The sequence below is a fragment of the Solanum lycopersicum genome, chromosome 1 (assembly GCF_036512215.1).
Source record: "Solanum lycopersicum chromosome 1, SLM_r2.1".
NCBI lineage: Eukaryota > Viridiplantae > Streptophyta > Magnoliopsida > Solanales > Solanaceae > Solanum > Solanum lycopersicum.
This window is the reverse complement of record NC_090800.1, coordinates 2213298-2236178: the sequence shown is the minus strand read 5'-3', so window position 1 is coordinate 2236178 and position 22881 is coordinate 2213298. Positions and strand designations below refer to the sequence as shown.

The following is a 22881-nucleotide window of genomic DNA, read 5'->3' as shown; positions in this document are numbered from 1 at the left end:
CGGGTGTCACGTTCCGACACGATAATGATAAAGAGAATGAATCTTGAATTATGTTAATGTCCTCAAATTTAAAGAACCTATTTCCCAAATGAGTATGGTGTGGAGGCTTGAGTCCTCATAGGTGTGCTTGGTGTTGTTGTCAATGGTTCTTATACTTGTTGATTGTCACCTGTTAAGTATTATGGTTGATTTTATATTATTATTCAGTATATATTGTTTTCTATTTTGAGTTGGCCGATGATACCTATTCAGTACGTGTTCCTTGTACTGACCCCTACTTGTAATTTTCTTCTTTGTTATTTGTGGAGTGCAGCAAGCGTGCCATCGACTTCGACTCGTCCTCAACTCTAGCCAGTCTTCAGCACATCAGATTTCAGGGTGAGCTATTATTCCTAGCTCATGTTGGATTCTCTCCTTCACGTCGTGATGTCTTGAAGTTCGGACATGGACCATCTTTTTACTATTTTTAGCTTCTTAAATACTCTTAGATTTAGAAATTTGAGGATAGATGTTCTTGTTGTGATGACTTCCAGATTTTGGGAATAATAAGTTTTTAACTTTAGAAGTTGTGTTAATTGATTTCCTTTATGAGTTTTGGAGCTTCCGCATTATTTATATTATTTATAGTTGAACTACTGGTAAATGTTGGGGTTTAGATTGGTTGGTTCGCTCACCTAGGAGGCTAAGTGTGGGTGCCAGTCGCGGCTCGTTTTGGGTCGTGACATTATTAATATTTGTGTAGATTATATTTACTATATCACACCTTAAGAACTTTTTTCGAATTTAGCTAACGTGAAATATCTTGTGCATCAGAATGCCTTTTTATACTGAGTCACGATTAAGTCCTAGTTTAGGCGAAGGAAGTATGACTGTCTTAACAATAATTGAAAGTCAATTCACTCATTCTAATTTATATGACATGCTTTTTGCTTTATCGTTTCAAAAGAATATTATTTTATATTTTAAAATAATTAAATTACTTATATTTATCCTGAATAACTTTTATAATCACACAAATGTTACGATATAACTAAGGCTACTTAAAAAGTTTTATAATCATATAAATGCTATAGCATTTTTAAACAATGATTTTTTTTTTTTGCGTGATTCAAACTATCTCACATAAACTAAAAAGTAGTCTTGTTTTTTTTTTAATTATTTTCTCCATGCATGAAAGAGGGTTCACCTAACATAACTAACTTTACTTAATTTTCTAATGCTAGTTAATAATCTTAATTAATAAACAAATTAGGTGATCAAGATGATAGAAGCATGCATTTTCTTAATTCATAAAAATATCTAAATTTGACCTTTATTTTGTATATAGTATGGTACTATTTTAGAAAATTCAAGATAAACGTAATTTTTTTTTACACTATCAATTATTTTTTAAGACTACGAATATCATATAAATCAGATATGTCACATAAATATTTACGAAGTGAGACTATATCTTAATTAAGATTAAAATAGAGGATAGAATAATTTTTTTAAAAAAAATTATAATTATACGATAAATAATTTGAGACGAAAGAAACATAAAAATATACAAATTTAAGGTCTTATGGTCAACCATTTACGTGTATGCCAAGCAAAAAAAGACTAGCTTGTGTATAAAGACACAAGTCCATAAAGCAATGTGATGAAAAAAAATAATTATCTTTTCGATTTGTAATTTAAAAATCTATGAAGAAATTAATGTATCATTTTATGCAGAATAGAATATAGAATAAAATGATATGTTTATAATTAATATTCGTATAATTCTAATTAACTATCAAACGATTTTTTAATGACTTACTTATCAATTGCTTAGAATGGAAAACAAATAAAAATGAAAGAATTTAAGTTACATACTTAAAAATATAATTATTTTTTTGATTAATTGAAAATAACAAATTAAAACACATTTTAGGCTGGCCTACTATAATTAGTAAGTTTTTTTAACAAACTCTAACCCCAAATTGTTATATAATTTAAGTATTGCAAGCATTTCCAACCTTTAATTCCTTAATTCCTTCTATAAATGACCCAAAAAAGATGTGTTTGTGAATTGTGATTATCTTTTGAGAGTTTTACTACACGTAACTATCTAATAAAATTGAACTTTAATATAAATGTTCAATATCAGATGAAAAATAAAAAATATCATATAACGTTTATGATAAAAAGTATTTTAAAAAAAAAAAAGAAACATTATCTGTTATATAATTAGTGTATATTCTAAATATATATTGGCGCTAGGCAAGTGAATTTTTTTGACGATGGATTGAAAATGTTAAGATCCATTTTCTTTTCATCTTGCGGAAAAACTATTATAATCAATATAATTAAAGGCTTTACTCGAAAACATTCTTTCTATTTTTACGAGATAAGATAAGACCTTTATACTCACTATACACACTATTTCTTAATTAATTCTTTAAGAATCTCCATTCATGTATCAAAGCTACAACTACTTAATTATCTCATAATGGAGATCATGATACCCACTGATCATTTTAAATTATAATTAGAATAGGATAAAAAGTACACTAGTTATCTACCTCTATCTTAAATATAAAGCATGTTTTTTAAAATTAAAAAAAAAACACGATAATTGAATATGCTTTAATTTCGATTATAATAACTGCATGTCAAGAAATTTTGTACTTACTATATATCAAAGATAACTTTAATATTTTCAAAATTCAAACTCGAGACCCCAGATAATTAAGGATCAAAAAGGTAGTTTACTACCTCACTACAACCTTGATTAATTTGTTGGTTAAAACATAAGAAAAAGTATGTTTGTCTTTAAATAGGAAAATTAAAAGAAGGTATTTATAGATAGGAAGTGGATGGATTAAAGTTTATATTAAATAATAATAATAATAATAAAATTGTTATGTATGGACAAAACCTACCAAGTTGATATGAAGAAGCTACTCATTTTGTATATTTTGGTTCTAATAAAGAGGAAAAAAATATTGAATAATTGTTTCTTCTTATCCTAAAAGTATATGAATTAAAGATATTAATCCAATTTGTCTTTATTATTACAACTAATTATTTGTAAATACTAATCTTGTTACCTTTTCTTTTAAACCCATCTTAATTTAAAATTCAACATGTTTTTTTTTTACTTAGCCTTCGTCATTTTCTATTGTAATTCAAATTATAATTAGGATCCACAAAGCGTCGAATATGAAACTTCTGATAAGATTTTTTAAGACAGGTGGAATAAGGGTCAAAAGAGGTAAAAATTGTTTAAAAGGATAGTGTAAGCTACAAGGTAAATTAGATCCATATATTTGTACATAATTCAAATAATGTGACATGAAGCTTCCTATGGCTCATAATTAGTCCAAATCATTGATTAATTAATTTAATTACTTCTAGGATCTATAAAATATAAAAAAAAATATATCAAAGTCCTACACATTTAAGAGGTCAAATTTGCAACAAAGAAAATTAATTTGGGTAATATTTGATGCAGACAATTGAGACAAACTTTGAATCTAGAACATATATAAACTATATATATTAACATCCTTGATGATCTATTAAATGATACTTATGTTAAATAAATAATTTTTTAAAAATATTATTGATCTATATTTTTTATTTCGTTATAGTACATTAAATAATTTTTTATAACGTCATTACATATAACTTAAACTTTTTATGATTATGTTATTGTCCTTTTTTTTAATGTGTGTGGGGAACATAATTATGTCACATGAAACTTCCAAAAGGTTGATAAAACCAACCATAGGCTAATTTTATTATTTGTGGGTCAATTAAACATTAAAACAATTGTTGTGGTCAATTTAATCAAAGAATATATATGAAAGTATTTATAAAATCCTTGCTAGATAAGAAAAAAAAAACAATTGTTGATCGCGATAAAAGAATGGTCGAGATTCCTTAGTTTTTATTCATAAATTTTAAGTTTGGATTTTGAGAATGAAAATAAACTCATTGAAAGCGATATCTTCATATTTGAACTTTGCAATACGAAATTATAGATTTTATTGGACTTCAATACGGATACTATACAAAAATCTAAATAAAAAATAATAAAACATTGAAATTTAGCAAATGTATTTAATTGAGACAAAACATTGAGTCCAAAAAATTATAATTAAGCAAAGAATTTTCATTTAAACCCTTCATTTCTCCATTGATTCTTTTCCATGAAACTTCTTTTCATTTCTTATTTTTAAATTTTCAACTCTATTTTTCTATAAAACCTCAACCTAAAACTTTCATACACATTCAAAGGTAATTACATAAAATTAATTATAATAAAGTGATAAATTAATATGAAAAAAGGCAGTAAAATAATTATATGATTTTCATTACTTTAAAAAAAATTTAATTTGAGCAATAAATTTATCAAAAATCTCTTTATTTTCACAAGATACCGACAAAACTACAACATCCTTTCCTATAAAGTATAAACTCAACTTATAAAATATTACTGAATATATTATTATTATTATTATTATTAATCGATAGCTAATAAAGATAATTATAAATAAATTATAAAATATTAGTGGTATATTTTGACCTTTTCTCTTTGAATATAAATAAATAATAAATATTATCAAAATTATCCCATGACTCCACGAGACTTTCAACCGCTAAACTCGCCGTTTGAAAATAAATAATAATAAAAAAAGAATCCCAAGAAATCTCTTTCACTCAATTTCTTGTAAAATAAATGAGAAAATAAAAAATAGCTTTTTTAAAAGAAAACAAATAAAAAAAAACTGATTTTTTTTCTAAAAAAAAAACAAACAGAAATATAAAAATATAATACAAGGCGTCCCTCCTAAGAAATCGTCAAATGCCTTTCTCTTCTAAGTTTTACTTTATCCAAAACCCTCACTCACCTTTTTCCGTTAAGGATCGTGGTGACGTAGTAAATATTTTTTTATTATAATTTAAATTAAGAATTTTAAATATTAAAATATTTTATTCGCATTGTGAATTTGTATTGTGAAGTTTGAATAATTTTTTTTAATTAGGAAATTTAAATATCAGAATGTTTAATAGAAGTCATAGATTATAGTAAAACGTATTATTTTGAGATGTTCAGTAATATATATTTGTATTATGATATTAATTTGTCCTTTTCATTAATAATAGTCATTTCTCTATTACTTTTTTCAAAATATTATATTTATTACATGTAAAGATTGATATTATAAAATCACTCTTTTATTCAGAGTTTCTTAAAATATTTATAAAGTCAATAGAAAACAAATATTATTAGATAGTGAGTAAGTAAAATTTTGATTTTATTCAAAAGATTTGGCTATCAAGGTACTTATATTAAAGGACTGTGATAAATAATAAATATCCTTTCATTTTTAATCACAAATTTTAAAAGACAAGATACTTTCTAAAAAACATGATGACGTAATAAGTATTTTTTTTCATTTTTAATCAGTATTTTTGAATTTCAAAGTACCCAAATAGGGATTATGATTTTAAAAAAAAGTTTTTCTTAACTTTTAAATAAAATATCTTATATAATAAATTACTGAATCAGAATCATAACAATAATAACATATTTAGTAGTAAAATCTTATTAAGTAGGAATTCTGGGAAGACAAAATATACACATACTTTATCGCCATTTCAAAAAAGATAGAGCGATATTTTAATAAGATTCTCAACTTAAATATATGAAATTCAAGTTAAAAAAGAAGAAAACAATCGTTATGTTTATAATTATCGAACGATCACATAAGAAATCACCTTTATTATAGACTCAAGTTAAAAAAAGGAAAAAACAATCGTTACGTTTATAATCATCAAAACGATTGCATAAGAAATCACCTTTATTAGAGAACGTTTACTTAAAAAAAAAAAAAAAAAAAAGGTCTACCCCACCCACCCCACCAAATCATTATGTATATATATATATATAAACCTTACACATTCCAATAATAACAAATACTACGAAATTGTTCTCTTCATCATCCTCTTCTTTCACGTTTTCCCCTTGTTATATATATTCTTTTTTCCAGAATTTAAGATCCTTTCTAATGCACAAAAGAAACTATATTATAAAAAAAAATTATAAATTTGAATCCCTTCATATTATTAAACCCCTTTGAATCATTTATCTCATAGGTAAAAGATTGCAACTTCTTTTGGTTAATTAATTTCTGAGTTTTTTCTCCCATTTTTTTTAGTTTCAAGATTCAATTTTTATTGTTTTTTTTTTCAGATTTTTTACTAAAGGTTGAGTTTTTTTTTTGTGTGTGTGTGTTATTTTTTGTATTCCCTTTTAGTTTTTGGGTTTTGGGTTCTCACATTTGCAGTTCAGCAAGTTTTTTTTTTTTTCAAGATTCAATTTTTATGGGTATTTCTTATAATTTATGCTAATGGGTTGATTTTTTTAAAAATTTTCTTTTTAGGTATTTTGAAGATCTCTCAAGTTTTTCTTTGTGGTGATTTTAGCTTTTGGGTTTCTCTCATTTGAGTTTAACAAAATTTTTTTACACAGTTTGATCAAGATTTGATTTTTATGGGTATTTCTTGTAATTTTTGCTAATGTGTTGATTGTTTTTGCTGTTTTTTAGGTATTTTGAAGAACCCAAGTTTTTCTTTTTGGTAAATTTAGCTTTTGGGTATCTCCCATTTTGAGTTGAGCAAAAAAAAAAAATAGTAATAATTTACATTATGATTAAAGATTCAATTTTTATGTGTATATTTATTATAAATTTGAGTTTTTCTGTTTAGGTATTTGAAGAAAAGATGTTGGGAGAACTCATCACCAGCAGTTTAGTGTATGTGATTTTTTGTTTTCTTTGTTTTTAAGTATTGCTTTTGATGATTCCTTCTGTTTTTGTCTTTTGAGTTTTTTTGGGCTTTTTTGCTTTTTGTTTTGTATGTGTGGGGTTTATTAGTGTGTTTTTTGATTTTTGCTTTGTGATTATTTTGTTTTTTTGACAGATTGGTTCTTGGATATGCATATCCTGCTTTTGAATGTTATAAGACTGTTGAGAATAGCAGAGTTGAAATTGAAGAACTCAGATTTTGGTGCCAATATTGGTAAATAACTTTGTTTTTTTACTTTTTCGTTAGTTTGACTTGACGCATAATTTTATGTCGGTGTGGGGTTATGAGTTTCTTGGAACTTGTAGTTTTGAATATGTGTAATAGCTATATATAAGTTTCTTAAGCTCCCCCTATCCGCAAGGTCCGGGTCCCGGGGAAGGGTCCACGACAAGGGTCAATCCTTATCTTGCATTTTCTGTTAGAGTCTATTTTCAAGGCTTGAATGATCACGTAGAGTGTGTCGTAATAAAGAAATAGTGTCAAACAAAGTGAAACGGATAAAGTATTATTTTTGGATTATATTGGGGGGTGGGGTGGGGGGTTGTTAGTTGAGGAGGGGTGGGTGGGAGAGTTGAACCATCAAGAAAGCAAAGTTGGCAAAAAGGGATTTGTAGAAATGATTGGTATTGAGTAGTTTTTTGACATGTTCAAGCTTTTTGATTAATTAAAAGAAGTCTTATTTAACTTCTAATCAAATTATTTTCTTTTGATTAACTTTAGGTCAACCAATGTTAATCAAAAGTCTATTCTTTTAGTCCATATAATTGATGGAGTAGTTAGCAATTTACAACTCCACATATGAAAATGACATAAAAAAGAAGTATTAATGAGATTCTAGAAAGTAAATGGTAACATACTTTGGTCTTATTGGAACTTTATTCCTTTCTTGACTTGGTCCTTATCTTACATTAGAAGGGACATTACGTTGTTCAGATTGTCTAATATTGTTGTATCAGTGTTGGATCCTTAATAGATGCTTAGCCTTGTAGGATCCGACACACATTTTGACTATATTTCTAGAGAGACTGAGTAACATAGAGCAATGTTGAGTTTTTGGGGTTGGCAAGGGAGAGTCAACCATTTTGCTACATGTTTTCTTCTAATTGAACCGTTCCGATTGGTTCTAATTTGTTTTTTTTCTTCTTGTTCAGGATTATTGTGGCATTGTTGAGAATATTTGAGAGCTTTGGTGATGTATTCATGACATGGTATGAACTCAATAAACTTCTAGGTTCATCTGATACATGAAATCTAAGAATATGCTCAAACTCTAAATGTCGACGCGTTTTTGTCGTATTCTCCAAAAGAAGAAGACGTGACACACACCCGTCGACATTTTAAAAGAGTTTGAAAAACATAGCATGAAACTTCAATTCACATTCTTTTTTTAAAAAAAAATTATATTCAAAATTCATACTTATTTCGTGGAAGACTCATTCATATCATTAGGTTGGCCTTCCATTTGATACATGAAACCTACATTGCTAGCCTCTCGAAAAATGTTATCGCGGTCATGTCAGATCCTCTAAAATGAAGTATTTTTTGTGAATCATAGTACACCCACCGACTTTCTTGAAGAGTCCGAACAACATAGCATGAAATTTCAATCCACTTTCTTATCTATTACGAGTATGACTCATTGATATGATGATATCACTAGGTTATATACGCCTTTGTGGTCTGCAATTTGCATAGACTTCGAAGGCCTTCCATTTGATACATGAAACCTCCATTGCGTTAGACTTCCCAAAAATGTCATCTTACTCTGTGTCAGATCCTCCGAAAATGCACTACTTTCAAAGGATCTGAAGCACATCCATTGCCATTTATGAAGAGTCCTAAGAACATAGCATGAAACTACATCTTACATTCATCTTTAAAAAAAGATTTGACCGGTATCACTAGACTGTAAGCCCTTACGATGTGTGAATTGCATTTGACATTCCATTTTTGTGTTGTTTATTTCAGGCTACCAATGTACAGTGAAGCAAAATTGGCACTTATAATATACTTATGGTATCCAAAAACAAAGGGAACAAGATACATATATGATACATTATTGAAACCATATGTATCAAGGCATGAACCAGATATTGACAGGGGTTTTCTAGAGTTCAGAACAAGGGCATTTGACTTGGCTATTTATTACTGGCAAAATTGCACTGAATTGGGACAAGCTAAGTTCTTTCAATTGCTTGATTTTGCTTCTCCATCTAGAAGAGATTCACATCTTATCTCTGAGGTACTTTCACTCCCTACGTATTTTCTTCGAAACATCTCTTACTTAAATGTAGAATAAGACCGAGTATAACAAACCCTTGTAGTCTTGTCCTTTTTCAGGATACCCTGCATAAGCTTAGTGGACTAAATGGTTTTTCTTTAGGCAAAACATATTTTCTTGATTTCGTGAGTGTTTTTTCGAGTTGGTTATTCCTTTTTCGAAATTTTCAAAGATATACGATCTATATTAACCTCTTGCTGAAATGCAAGACTATCTATAACAGACCCTTGTAGTCTAGTTCTTTTGTGGACCCCGTGCATAAGCTTAGGGTATCAAACTGTGCTTTTTTTAGAGAACACGACTTTTTTTCTTAATTTCGTGAATGTTTCGTGTGTGGATGATTCCTTTCTGAAAAGAAGTTGAGCGATATTTGACTTATATTTTCTTCAAAAAAACCTCTTGCTGAAATGAAGAGTAAGATGATGTATAATGGTTTTCCCCTTTTCTGATCCCACGCATAAACTTAGTGCACCAGACCGTCCTTTTGTATTTTCTTGTATTTTTCGAAGATTTTGGGTGTGGATTAGTCCTTTTTCAAAATTTTCAAAATATAGGACCTTTTGAAATCGAATTCCATATTGGGCTCTAGGAAATCTACTTATTGGGCCTAGAAATCATATTGGACCGGCCCAACATCCATACATTTACATGATACCGTCTTTTTCATATTTCTTAAATTTTGTATCCAGACAAATTACTTCATTGAGACGATTTACTTCATATAAATTGAAACGATGGAAATAACTTATTTACCAACGAAGCTTTCACATTAAGTTACAAGAAACTATATAATAATGAGACAAATCTTACACGTTTAAATTTCATAGATTGTCTTAATTTTCTATTTTCCACTATACATAATTCATAAAAAAACAATCATACATTTCAATTTAAAAAAATAAACAATACTAACAAAATTAAATTCACAAATAATTCCCCGCCGTTCCTTTATTTTCCCACTATCACTATCATAATCTATTTTCTCATTTCCTCGTTACTTCCTCCTCTATTTCAAATATTTTACGAAGGTGTTTGACTAAGCTTATAAGTAAGAAACGAGTCACGATCTATAATATTTACGTGATTATAAATAATTTGACCAATTCTTGCAGCAAAGAAATGGTACTGACCTTTCTCGCCGATCGCCACCACCTTCGGCCCCACCATCACCATCATCGTCATCGTCATTCGGGTTCTTTCGGAGAAGTAAGCCATCATCCGATCGGAGGCAACCACCACCACCATCACCACGATCAGATAGAAGGCAACCACAATCTCCGCGGTCTTACTCCTCTCACCGGTCCATATACTAAACCTAGCCGACCCGAGTACACCTAAAGGATCGAACTCGATACCTAGACCCGGAGGATTATCTCGAACCCGGTTCGGATCCCAATATGGATTCTAATATAGACGCTCTAGTAACAATACATTTGTACATTGTAATTTGTATATAATCAAAAATGACGACGACAAAAAAAAAATCACAAGTATTTTTTTATTGAATTTTTTTCCTTTTTCTTATGGTTTATACATATAGAAAAATGAAATTCGTTCGTTGTACATTTATGATGCTAATTTTTTTTTTAATCGAAGTATATGTTCGGATTATTTGTATTTGTTGTTATCTGGAGCTCCGGATCCGAATAGCACGAAGTATCCAATCAACAGCTCTACTCAAAGGAGCAAAAATGCACCGATCAACGAATTCGATTACTCCGGCAACGGGATTGTTAACCGGAAATCGGAACCAGAGACGGCTAAATAAGCTCCGTCCGGATGAATCCGGCGAAGTCGACATCGGCTGAAGATAAGCCCAAGCGGCTTGCTTCACAAGTCGATTCCGTATTGAAATCTCGGAACCTGATTGGCCGTTACTAGCCGTAGCCATAGGCCGGGGAGAATTAACAGTTGCCGGCGGTAATAGATCTCTTAGAGAAGTATACGATACAGGTTTAATTGAGAAAAGCTCAAAATCATCGCTTACCGAATTCGTCATCGAAGACGAAGCCGATGACGTGACGGTAGCTGTAGTAGTTGATGCTGATGATTGAAGAGGTAAACTGAGCTTTGTAGGTAGCGTAACGGAGTTGCGACGACGGAGGAGAGGATTTTCCGGTGCGGCGGCGGTTGGCTCAACGACGGCCATAGCTGAGGGTAGTGAGAGAAAGTTCTAGAGAGAGAAAGAGAGAGACAGTAGTCAATAAGGGAGGCGTGTTTAAGCTGAGAGGGTTGGCTTTATATATAAAAATTAGAGAGAATTTTGAAAATAGAAAAATATTTATAATAATTTATTAGGTATTTATTAGAAAAAAAATTTAACAAATTAAGAAAATATAATAAAATTTATTAATTGAATAAAAATAAATATTTTTACACCAGAATGATAGAGTTTAGGATAAAAAGTTAGTAGGTAATAAGTATTATCTGATTTCTTATTCGCTAATTTTATTACTTTAAGTTATTTTATTTATCTCAATTATCATATTACCTTGTTGTTGGTACTGCTCTCGTCTATATTATTACTATTATAATATTTAATTTTGATATGTTTTACTTGAATTGATTGTTCATCAGAAAAATAACTCTACCTTCACGGTGGCGGAACCACCAACCGTATCTCCTTTGGCGAAAAATTGTACTTATTATTTCATATGGTTAAAATAATTTTTTAGGTATATATAGTAAATGTCAAACTCCCTTCGGTTACTTCGTGTGTCTATATCTTCAAATTTTGAATTCTCTTATCAAAAATTTTGACGTTGTCTCTGTTCACGAGAGAAAATGCATACACGTCATCTTTTCTCGTATCCCAATTACTCCATAAAATACATTGGTCAATGGTATGTTATTGCTATTAATTGTACTCTTTCTGTTCTTATTTAGTTGTCATTGTTTTAAGTCTCAGGTTCCTTAAGTAGTCAAGTAAATTTATCATTATCTATTTAATTAGTGTTTTTTTAAGTCAAATTTTTCAATAAGTAAAGACGAATCATCAATGTTTTTATATTTTATAATATTTGGACAAACGTATACTTTCAAAAGTAAAATAGAAAAAATAGTATGCATTTATTTTTTAAAATGACTTTTTTTTCTTTTTCAAAATAATTAACTCCTTTTAAAAAACTAAACCTTATAAATCGTGAATTTGAATTAATCAGAATTCTAATCGATTACAAAATGCTACATGAATATATATATAGCATATAAATTGATTTTATTTTTTATTAGAGAAAAAAATGTGTGTATAAGAAAAGCATGGTGATAGTGGAAGTAATTTTTTAAATTATAATTTTGGTTTGTTGGAGTAACGCAATTATTGACGTATATTGTCATTGTCTTTTTGTCTTTCTTTATTATTAATTATTTTTCTTTAAGGAATGTTTTCAAATAAATGAATTCTTATTTATGACATATTTTTATGTTATTGATTTCAATTATGGCAAGTTTTATTAACTAAATTTCATTATTTGTCCACTTAGAACCATTTACGTAATTAATTAGATAATATAATTAATCTGATCTTAAAATTAAATATAGAACCATTATAATGATATGAGCAAAAATTTAAACTAAAATTAGCTGGTGAAAGTATATACATAGACATTTAAATTGGTATAAAGTGAATAAACAGATACATTAGTCCTACGTACATGATAATTTTGTGTCTTATGTGACGTTTTATGTATATTATGTCACGTAAAAGATGTATATTTACTTGTTCAATTTTGTATAAGTGTAAGCAGTGGCGGATTCAGGTTTTTGATTTAGGAGGTTCGGGAAAAAGAAAGAGTAGTGCTTTGGATTTGAGGTTTGAACCCGTCAATCACTGAGTCAACCTCTAATCTTATATTTAATAGGTTCAAAATCAATACATAAGCACAAAAAATCTTTAAAATACTTTAAATATACAATGTAATTTTTTATCGAGAGGGTTCGAGTGAACCCCCTTGGAGACTCTAGGTCCCCCCCACAGTTGAAGTAAAGTTAAACGACATATTTCAGTATCCAAAGAGAGGAGTTTGAATTCGAAATTTATGGACCCAATAACTCTTTTAAGTTAATATGCTCTATATTAATATTTTTATGTACAAAATAAATTTCTTATAGAAAAATATAGAATTTTGATTAAAATTATTAGGTTTTATCACTACGATACGATATACTCTCTAGAAAAAAATAAATAATGAATTTAATCGATTATTGAAAAAGACAAAAATAAATTATGTGATTCATTTGAGTTTAGTCTTTATCATATTCTAAACAATTTTGTTTTGAGTAACCAACTTCTGAAAGTGATGGTGAATTAACGTGTATTTTATGTTATTAAATTAAAAAAAAAAATTGTCTTTTTGTTAAAGATAATCATTATTACATTTTAGTCAAAAGAAAAAAATATGCGTTTTATTGGTATTAAAAAATGCTAATTATAATGATTAAGCTAAGGATAATGACGCAGCATCTACGTGATTATAAAATGGAAAAAGTACAAATATACTTTTGAACTATCGTAAATAGAATGCAGTTACTCTTTGACATATTTTTGAGAGATTAGTGCTCCTGCCGTTAAAAAATTAGAGCATATATGTCCTTCACTCTAATGGAGACTAAATACAGACACGTGACGCAATCTTATCCGTAGATAAATTTTGGATTGATGGATAAGATTATAACACGTGTATGTCTGTTAGTATAAAGGGTATATATGATCTAATTTTTCGACGGCAGGGGTATCAATGTTCTAAAAGTATGACGAAGAATGTTTATATATCATTTACGATAGATAGGGGATATATTTGTCCCCTTTTCCTTATATATGTGCGTAAACCTATAATTTTTCTAGTAATTGTTTATTGATCATTACGATATTCTATTGTCACTCTTTTTTTATTTTGAAGCTCGTTATCCTTCGATTATATTAATTATCTTTTACAATTTATGACATATTCAACATTTCAAAAACATTTATTAAATTGAATAATTGAGGTATACGATAAACTTGTCCAAATACTATTGTTAGGTAAAATAAAATGAAAGGAATAATTTATATTAATTTATGAATTTTGGGGGATAAATTATTAATTCTTTTAGCATGTCGACATAAATAAATAGTAATGACCAACAAAGAAAAATGCAAGTACAACACGTGGTTCTTGTGATTGAAAGAGGAAGAATAAAAGAGACAAATAAAATAGATTAACAAACGCTCGATACGGATAAATTTTACCCGTTAAAAACATTTAGATAAATCATATTTTTGGATAAATACGTCTTTGTTTAATAATTAAATGCAGTTTGAGACGTTTGATAAGTTGTATAAGAATAAAATGAGGTTTAATATTATAATGTTGGTATTATTTAGTTATACAGATATTATTTCTTATGCATTACTTGATTTAATGCACTGAAATGAACATATGTTTCATAATTTATTTTAAACAGATGTCTTTTTATAAATATACCCTCCACAAATATTGTAAAAAAAGATTTGAGGAGCATTTGTATGTTTTTAATCATGGTAATGTATATATTAAAATTTCTTAATATTGTTAATATTATGATTTATCATGTATTAGTTATACATAATATAATGGGAAAATGCACAAGTACCTCCTCAACCTATGCCCGAAATCTCAGAGACACACTTATACTATACTAAGGTCCTATTACCCCCCTGAACTTATTTTATAAATAATTTTCTACCCCTTTTTAGCATACGTGGCACTAGTTTGGGGAAAAAAAATCAACCATCGTTGGGCCCACAGATAGTGCCACGTGGGCTAAAAAAGGGATAAAAAATTATTAATAAAATAAGTTCAGAGGGGTAATAGGACCTTATTATAGTATAAGTATGTCTTTGAGATTTCGGGCATAGGTTGAGGAGGTACTTGGGCATTATCCCTAATATAATATCAAATAAAGTATATAAAATATAAGTAATACACAAAATAAATGGAATTGTTTTTATTTTTGAAATTGTTTTTAGAAGTACTTTTTATCTTTTAAGCTATAAAGTTAAGTGAGTTTGAAAAGTCATAAATTGGAATTGAATGTAATTAGAAGTAAATGAAATAATTGTATGATTTGATATGTTCCCTTCCAACTAATTAATTAATTAATACTTATTTACTTGTAAGCCATTCCTTTTTTTTTATTGATTGATGGCAAGTCTTGGTCCACTAAAGTGCATGTTTTTAACCACTTATTTATTTTAATAATTAAATAGGTGTGAATTATCTGAGTCTGTTTGGTATTGCGGTTGGAAGTCAAGAAACATTTATTTTGAAAAAAAAAAAATTAATTTTTTGAAAAATATAAGTGTTTGGCAAATTTATAAAACTATTTTTAAATGAAAGCAGAAACTGTTTTTTTGTTGTTGGCATTTGATAATAAGCTAAAAAAATTAAGATTGATATATCTCTTCTATATATATATAAATAATTGTGGAATTAATATTTGAAATTTTATTTTTTATTTTTTAACTTATTTTAGTTACTAAATTTACTATTAGACTCATGTATTTAATTATTTCTTAATGCAAAACATAAAATTTTTATGTAATAAAAAATACTGAATTCATCTAAATACATATTTAATATTGTAACTTCGTGACAATGGTCTTCTCTTGACCACGTATATATATGATTGTTGAAATTTTTAACTTAATTTAGATGGCCTTAGGTTTATTTGTATCTGGCATCCGTCCTAGATAAACTGTTCATCTCATAGTGTAATGACTTACCACAAATAATCGATTTGGCAGTGAAGTATTCTTAGACGAAAACTAGGTTTTTAAGATTGATCATTACGTGCCATCGCCTCTCATCTATCCTTCATATTCAATTAAGGTGTCATTGGGAAGCGATAATGTTTTTTTTACTAAAGGCAAATCTAAAATAACAGACAATTAATTAATTCAAAAAAAGGCAAAAAGTCAAAATTTAAACTTATAAGAATTTCATGAAATTTTGAATTTATAACGCGTACTGACAAGACAAAGCTACTGAATTACAAATCTTTTAACGGTTTTTGTTATGATAATTCAAAATTTAATATTACAAAGACATAAATTAAAGTTGAGATTAAAAGTGCAGAATTATTAGAGCATTTTTAAGATTACTTTTTCTGTTAGGTTAATTACTTTAAGTTACTTTGTGTTCCATTAAAAAAACTTTTAAATATGTGGTGGTCATTAGTCACATACCAATAAATTCTTTATTAATGGCTTAATTAACAAGCAGTAGTTATTTAAATTTTTTATTTTTTGGGTCCAAAACTAAAAAGTCACTTTTTAATTAAAATCACCTTATTAAATTATACTATTTTTAGTCAATAGTTTTAAGATTGATGTAAAAAAAAAAATTAAAATTTTAGCTCTCAACAAGTGTTCTAAAAAGGCAATTGAATTTAACCTATATATATCTTCTGAGTCAAATCTTATCGTAATTTTAAGTCTATCTCATCTCCTTTCATAAATTTCGATCACAATAACGTTGTACATGAATCGACGTATTTATAGGTCACATGTACTGTCTCGAATATGATCATTTCTAATCTTGTCTAGCTTCGTATAAATCGAAGTCGTAAAAAGGAATCTAGGGACAAAAAAGTAAATTTCTTTTTTCTCAAAACAATAATTTATCCTAATTAAGGAGGTTGTAAGTGAGCATTATTTGATGGTAAATATTAAATTCTGTAAACTGTACCTGCAGAATCATAAGCTTATGAACTGAGCATCAAAAGAACACTCCAATATTGTGCTATTTCAAGCCAAAATTGCACCAAAGTGTATCATAAAAATGACATAAAAATATAATCTGATGTACCTGTTTTTGTTTATGAAGAAGAATTTTATAAATACGCGAAGTTTCGTTCCCATACTTTCAACTCAATCTGTTGCAGCACCTTCTGTGCAGCTCTGTTTGGTTACAAGTATAATAAAACCATGTCAAAGGGGTCAAGCAGATTCCGCAACTGTACAAAGTCTCAATCTTTTTGGCTTTGAGTAGTAAGTAAACCGTCCTGAGCCCTTCTAAAGGGCGAAACAGCAAGAAAGGAGAAGGTGAATTCTTGTTTCCGACTAAATAGACTGGAATTTTTCCAAGTTGAGCTTATTCGCGAGAGCCTGTATCATCTTGGTGGTACGTTCATTGGATCTGGTACGTCAGCATTAGTAGATGGAGGAGTGTGTGCCCGTGGGGTACCTAGATCATCTATTCCAAAATCATGGAGCAAGGTTTCCCCATCCCATTCAACTGTAGCTATTACGGAAGTTAAGGGGAACGGGGATTTAACAAAAAGATCTATGAATCGAAGAAACCTTATACGAAAAGGATACAATCTGTCTTCCACATATCTGTGATGCTAACATTTGCATCTGATAAGAGCCAGTAGTCTGAGTCATTCTGCAACAAACACAAAGTATTTATAACTTTAAATTTAGCGCTAGAACAAAGGAATTCTATTTTATTTTCGTGAATCTATGAAGTGTCACGTCATGAAGCAATATATTAGTGCATTTTCTACCACACGGCAACACTTAGTAGCCATAAATCTGTCATGACTAGAACATATGACCATGAGTTCAGATTTTACTATTTTATTTTCGTGAATCTATGAAGTGTCAAGTCATTAAGCAGTATATTAGTGCATTTTCTCCACGCGGCAACACTTAGTAGCCGTAAATCTGTCATGACTAGAGCATATGACCATGAGTTCAGATTTTACCATGTAGTTGGCGACCTTCTTATTGTGTATATGCAGTAATGACATTGACTTTTGAAACAGGAATTGAAGAGCGAGGTTTATTGATTGCCTTGTTTGGTGCGTAAGCATATCTAGCTTAGACCACATCATCTTGTTAATAAGACCAAGTTCTAGAGAAGCACACTTACATCAACATCTGAAGGGAGAATCTTCATCATTCCACCATTGTATTCCTGTGAAGTACCAAGATCAGAACTCAATTGATCAACATTGTGTGTTTGTCCTTCGTTCTCGGTAACACTGTTTGAAACAGTTGATATTTCCATGGTAGGATAATCCTTTGAGCCTGAACTTGAAGCAACTGGGATGGTCGTTGGAGGTTCAACACCATTCATCTCCTCAAACTTCTCCTCAAATTGACTAATCAAAACGGAAAATACCAGATAGGAGAGTCAGATGAGCTTTTCCGGAAGTTAGAAATACGAAATAAGGAAATAGCGACCAGGACAGATTAATGGCTCTACAAGCCGATGATACCTGACAAGGTAGACATCAATGGGACCCATTGTGCTTCTGAGTATAATTCTATATCTCCTCTGTGGATAGTCCACGGCCTGTGGATGAGACATGTTATTTCACCTCTGAGATATGTAAGATGTTATCTCATATTCGCTTCCGTTCTCTACTTACCTCATCGGGATCTGGGACTTCCAGGGTGGTGCCATGAGGAGCTTTAACTGCTATTAGAGTCTCATTCTGCCGTGATTAAAGAGTATAAACTAATTCATAGGTTCTTTGAGTAGATCACTCCAAAAATACAATGGCTATAAAAAAAACACATAAATGGCAAAGTTAACCTGAAAACAAGGTAGGCTCTTTATATCTTCTTCAGTTACAAAAAGCCACCTAATTCAGAGTTGAAATTGTCGTCAACAAACAGCGAAACATCAAATCTAGGTTACAACTATGTAGTTAGGACAGTTACAAGAAGTTACCTTTGGTTGTTTTCGTCTTCACTCATATCCCTCAACTTTTCTTGCATTTCTCTGCAATAATCCAAACATCAGCACAATGACATAGTTCAAGAAAGAAGCACAGACATTTGACTCTGACAAACCACAGACCTAATCCGCTCATCCAGTCTTCGCTCCTCCACTGAAAGTCTGTCAGTTTCGGCCTGCAAAATTGCAAGCTACTTACTAGAAAGTTCAATTTTTGGATAATACATTACTTCAAAGTGAAGTTCTCATACAACTAGAGTTCTATTCAAGCGCTGAAAACTAGTCTAACAGTGGATATCTATCATAACATAGATGAAGACACTATCTTAGCAATCAAATAGTTTAGGAAGCATACACGAATACCTTTAAAATGGAAGCATCATTATCCACTTCTCCAGGTCTAGAAGATTCAACACCCCTAAGGAGTGATTATGGAATTTTCACATCAGTATAGCTTCGGATGATTAACAGATCACTGCAAGAAGTGTCTAAGTAGAAATATGTGTTTATATCCAAGCAAAGCTAGCTTACTTCCATTGTATTCTGTTCTTGAGCTTCTTTTCAATAAGACCAATTCCTTCAAGCACATTTGTTATATCGTAGATCCTTCTTTTCTGCACCTGTATGATCCAAAAATTATAATCAGAGTTTAACAATGCAATGAGAAAACTTCTTGCTAAATGATATATTACCTCCAAAGTGTCAGCAGCTTGGTTAAGATCAAGCATACCATCTTCAGCATGCTTGATCAAGTTGATAAATTTCTTGGTTAGTAGACCTGAACAGAAGATTCAATTTTGGGTTTATTCCACCATAAACTCACGTTTTCCATAAAAACTTTTACAACAAATCAATCCCTGGGCAAAAAATCATGGAATACCCAATGAACTGTCGTAGCGGCAGCTTGCAGGTGTAAGGGGAGAAGGAGAACCTGCGAAATCGCAATCCACAAGTTAATTAAGACCATATAAACCAGTGCAACCAAGACAGTACAGACCGTTTTCTATAAATAACGTTTAGATAGATGCGGAGGGAAATAAAATTTGAACATTTACTCGTGTCCAGTTACAATCAAGACATAAAAAATTAGACACAAGCCTCACCAGCATTATAGACAGGAGTTTGAGGTCCAGATTTATTATTTTTTGTGGCTCTTGACCGTCCATGTGCTCTTCCTCCTTTTCCAGACACAGGCGTTCCAAGAGGACTATTGGCCACATCTGCATACCCGGAATTAGCAGTCCAGTCACTGGACTCAACCTCTTTAATATAGCCTGTCTTCCGCTTTAGTGCCTACAGGCGCATTAAGTGTGCAAAGTAGAAATAAGTGATCAACAAGTAAAACATAGCAAACTGAGGAACAATTACGACTAAACTCTGAATTTTCCCTGGGATAAATTAGAGTATATAGAATTAAAAAATTCTTGACTTGGGCACACAATTATCAAACTATAAACAACAAGGGTGGACAGCAGTGTAAGAAGGCTCCCTCTGTGCAGGCTCCAGGGAAGGTGACTGTAGACAGATAACTTCCTTATGGAGAGGCTGGTTCCAAGACATAAGCACTAAACCTTTCACACCTAAAATAATATACCTATAGAAGGAAAGCCATAACTAACAGAGCTTCAGTTTAATTTAGTGCTAACTAATTAGAGAACACAAACAAGTCCCAATTGTTACTTAAACAAAGGAATTAATTCTGAAGATGAACAAACAATAAAAATCCTCCCACTCAATCTTCTCTAGCTATCAATAGGACTCAAAACATGAATGACACCAATAATATCCACATACAAAAAGAAAATGGCATTCAGGTTTCATGAGGTTTATAAGATCAACAAAGCTACATTACATGTTCAACTATGTAACCAAATTGGTTGTCACGTGTGCAAACATGAATGACAGAACAGCATAAATCACAACCAACTCACTTTGACTCATTTACTCCTTTTTACCAAATTTAGCCAGCAGTATCTGGATGTTTCAGCTAACAAGAGGCAAATGACCTCCGGGGAAATTAGAAATGAAAAACCAAAGGCAGCTTAACATCTTAACCCAACAAAAGCCAATTAGCTACATACCAAATACCATCCATTAGCTTAACAAACCCAATACCAGGTTCCAACCACAATAATTAGCCTCAAAAGTTATTCACACATTGAAATACAAATATTGCAGATCAACAAAATCGCAAGTACCACAAAATGCACAAAACAGCAACAACTTAACTCGAAATTACACCTTTTTAACGACATATAATCAAACCCCACAATATATCTTTCTTCAAAATATCTTATTCATGTCTCTACTAATCAATCCCAGTTATAATCTGAAGTTCCATTTCAAAAGGCAAGACACACTACCAAAGTCCAACATCAATCCCAATTAAAAGCATCCATAAACGACAATCTTAGTTCAAACAAGAATGCTAGTAACCACAAAATGCACAAAAACAGCAACAATTGAACTCAAAATTACACCTTTTTAGCTACGTTTAATCAAACCCCACAAGATATTCCTTTGAAATCTCTAATTCACGTCTCCACTACTCTATCCCACCTCTAATTTAAAGTTCCCATATTTCAAAATGCAAAACTCACTAATAAAATCAAACAGCAATCCTCAACAACTACACTATTAGCTCAAACAAGAATGCAAGTAAACACAAAATGCACAGAAACAGCAACAATTGAACTCAAAATTACATCTTTTTAGCTACATTTAATCAAACCTAACAAAATATCCTCCTTCGAAATCTCTAATTTACGTCTCCACTCCTTAATCTCACCTCTAATCTAAAGTTCCCATATTTCAAAACGTAAACCCACTATTAGAATCAAACAGCAATCCCCAACAACTACACTATAAGCTCAAACAAGAATGCTATTTACTGCAAAATGCACAAAAACAGCAACAATTCAACTCAAAATTACATCTTTTTAGCTACATTTAATCAAACCCCACAAGATATATTTCTTCAAAACATCTAATTTCAAGTCTCAACTACTTAATCTAAAGTTCCCATATTTCAAAACACAAAAACCCACTACACAAAATCAAACAGCAATCCCCATAAAAAAACAACACTAATAACTCAAACAAGAATCCAACAAACTCACAGGTGACTTAACCACAATAGCTTCAGGCTGCAAACTAGCAGACCCAATTCTAGAATCAACACCAGGTATAGAAAATCGGTGGTAATCCTCAGGTGTAACAAAAGGTGGCCTCATAGAAGCAAAGGGTAAGTATCTTTTGATCGGATGAGAGATCTGACTCCTCCCTCCACCGTTTACAACGGCGGATGATGACTGAGCAGTGGGTGGCGCCGCCCCACCAGTGGATGCACTAGAACCTGTCATTTTTTCCCTAGTTTTGTAATCAAAAGATATACCCTTTGAACTCAAGATTTTTGGATTGTTGAAGAGAAGGGTTCTGAGGGGATGGGGTGGGGGTGGGGTAGGGGTAAAGGGGGTAGGGGGTAAGGGGGGGGGGTAGGGGGTAAGGGTTTCTCTGTGAAAGGCAAAAAGGAGAAAACGAGGGAAGGGAGGGAATTTTGGTTTTTGTATATATGTGGAGGGAAGAGAAAATGTTAATGTTTTGTTTTTATTCATTTTGGTCCATATGAATACTTATTATTTGCAATTTGACCCTTCTATTGGTAAAAAATTTACTATTTTATTTTTATTTTTTTTGGGCGATCAAATGACGGAAGTCAAAAATTAGGGTAGAAAGTTACGTCGAAGAAACATGATTCTAGTAGGTAGGGGTGGCGTTCGCCATTCGTCGTTTGGCTCTTTGGTTTGCAGTTTTGAAAAAGTGTGGAGTGAATACCAAACCAAACTTAGTTCGATTCGGTTCGTTTTTTTCAATTAAAAATGATTTTTTCGATGAGAATGAAGAATAAATGAGGGTAAAATAAAAAAAAAGGTGTGAGATATATAAGAAAATTTAAAACTATGTTAAGTGATTGATGTTTCTCGTCAATATGGAACAGTTATTGTACTTAAATATTGTGTCACGCCGCTGCTCGAGGAAGACAAGGACGAAGAT

The 22881-nt window shown here is 30.5% G+C and overlaps 3 protein-coding genes across 6 annotated transcripts; 1 reads left to right on the top strand and 2 right to left on the bottom strand.

Moving 5' to 3' along the window:
* The first annotated feature begins 5941 nt into the window (after positions 1-5941).
* Positions 5942-10627, top strand: LOC101255231 (putative HVA22-like protein g). Of its 4 annotated transcripts, none has more exons than XM_010317155.4 (7): positions 5942-6129; positions 6582-6612; positions 6742-6788; positions 6955-7053; positions 7992-8048; positions 8809-9082; positions 10234-10627. In XM_010317155.4, the coding sequence occupies exons 3-7, from the start codon at positions 6757-6759 to the stop codon at positions 10432-10434; spliced, it is 663 nt and encodes a 220-aa protein (XP_010315457.2). In that variant the 5' UTR covers positions 5942-6129; positions 6582-6612; positions 6742-6756; the 3' UTR covers positions 10435-10627. The 4 variants fall into 4 exon arrangements, with proteins under 4 accessions (XP_010315457.2, XP_069152117.1, XP_010315465.2 ...); XM_069296016.1 differs by having other exon boundaries at positions 6582-6629; XM_010317163.4 differs by having other exon boundaries at positions 6582-6645.
* Positions 10597-11270, bottom strand: LOC101255523 (uncharacterized). The gene has a single exon (XM_004228519.5). The coding sequence runs from the start codon at positions 11268-11270 to the stop codon at positions 10746-10748; it is 525 nt and encodes a 174-aa protein (XP_004228567.1). The 3' UTR covers positions 10597-10745.
* Positions 11271-16851: 5581 nt separating this feature from the next.
* LOC101259362 (transcription factor E2FA) lies at positions 16852-22402 on the bottom strand. The gene is made up of 14 exons (XM_004228853.5): positions 21948-22402; positions 19932-20121; positions 19709-19759; positions 19521-19606; positions 19360-19448; positions 19192-19246; positions 18952-19004; positions 18823-18873; positions 18685-18733; positions 18518-18583; positions 18365-18441; positions 18016-18247; positions 17460-17526; positions 16852-17382 (listed from the first exon to the last, which is right to left on the bottom strand). The coding sequence occupies exons 1-14, from the start codon at positions 22188-22190 to the stop codon at positions 17252-17254; spliced, it is 1440 nt and encodes a 479-aa protein (XP_004228901.1). The 5' UTR covers positions 22191-22402; the 3' UTR covers positions 16852-17251.
* Between the last annotated feature and the right edge of the window lie 479 nt (positions 22403-22881).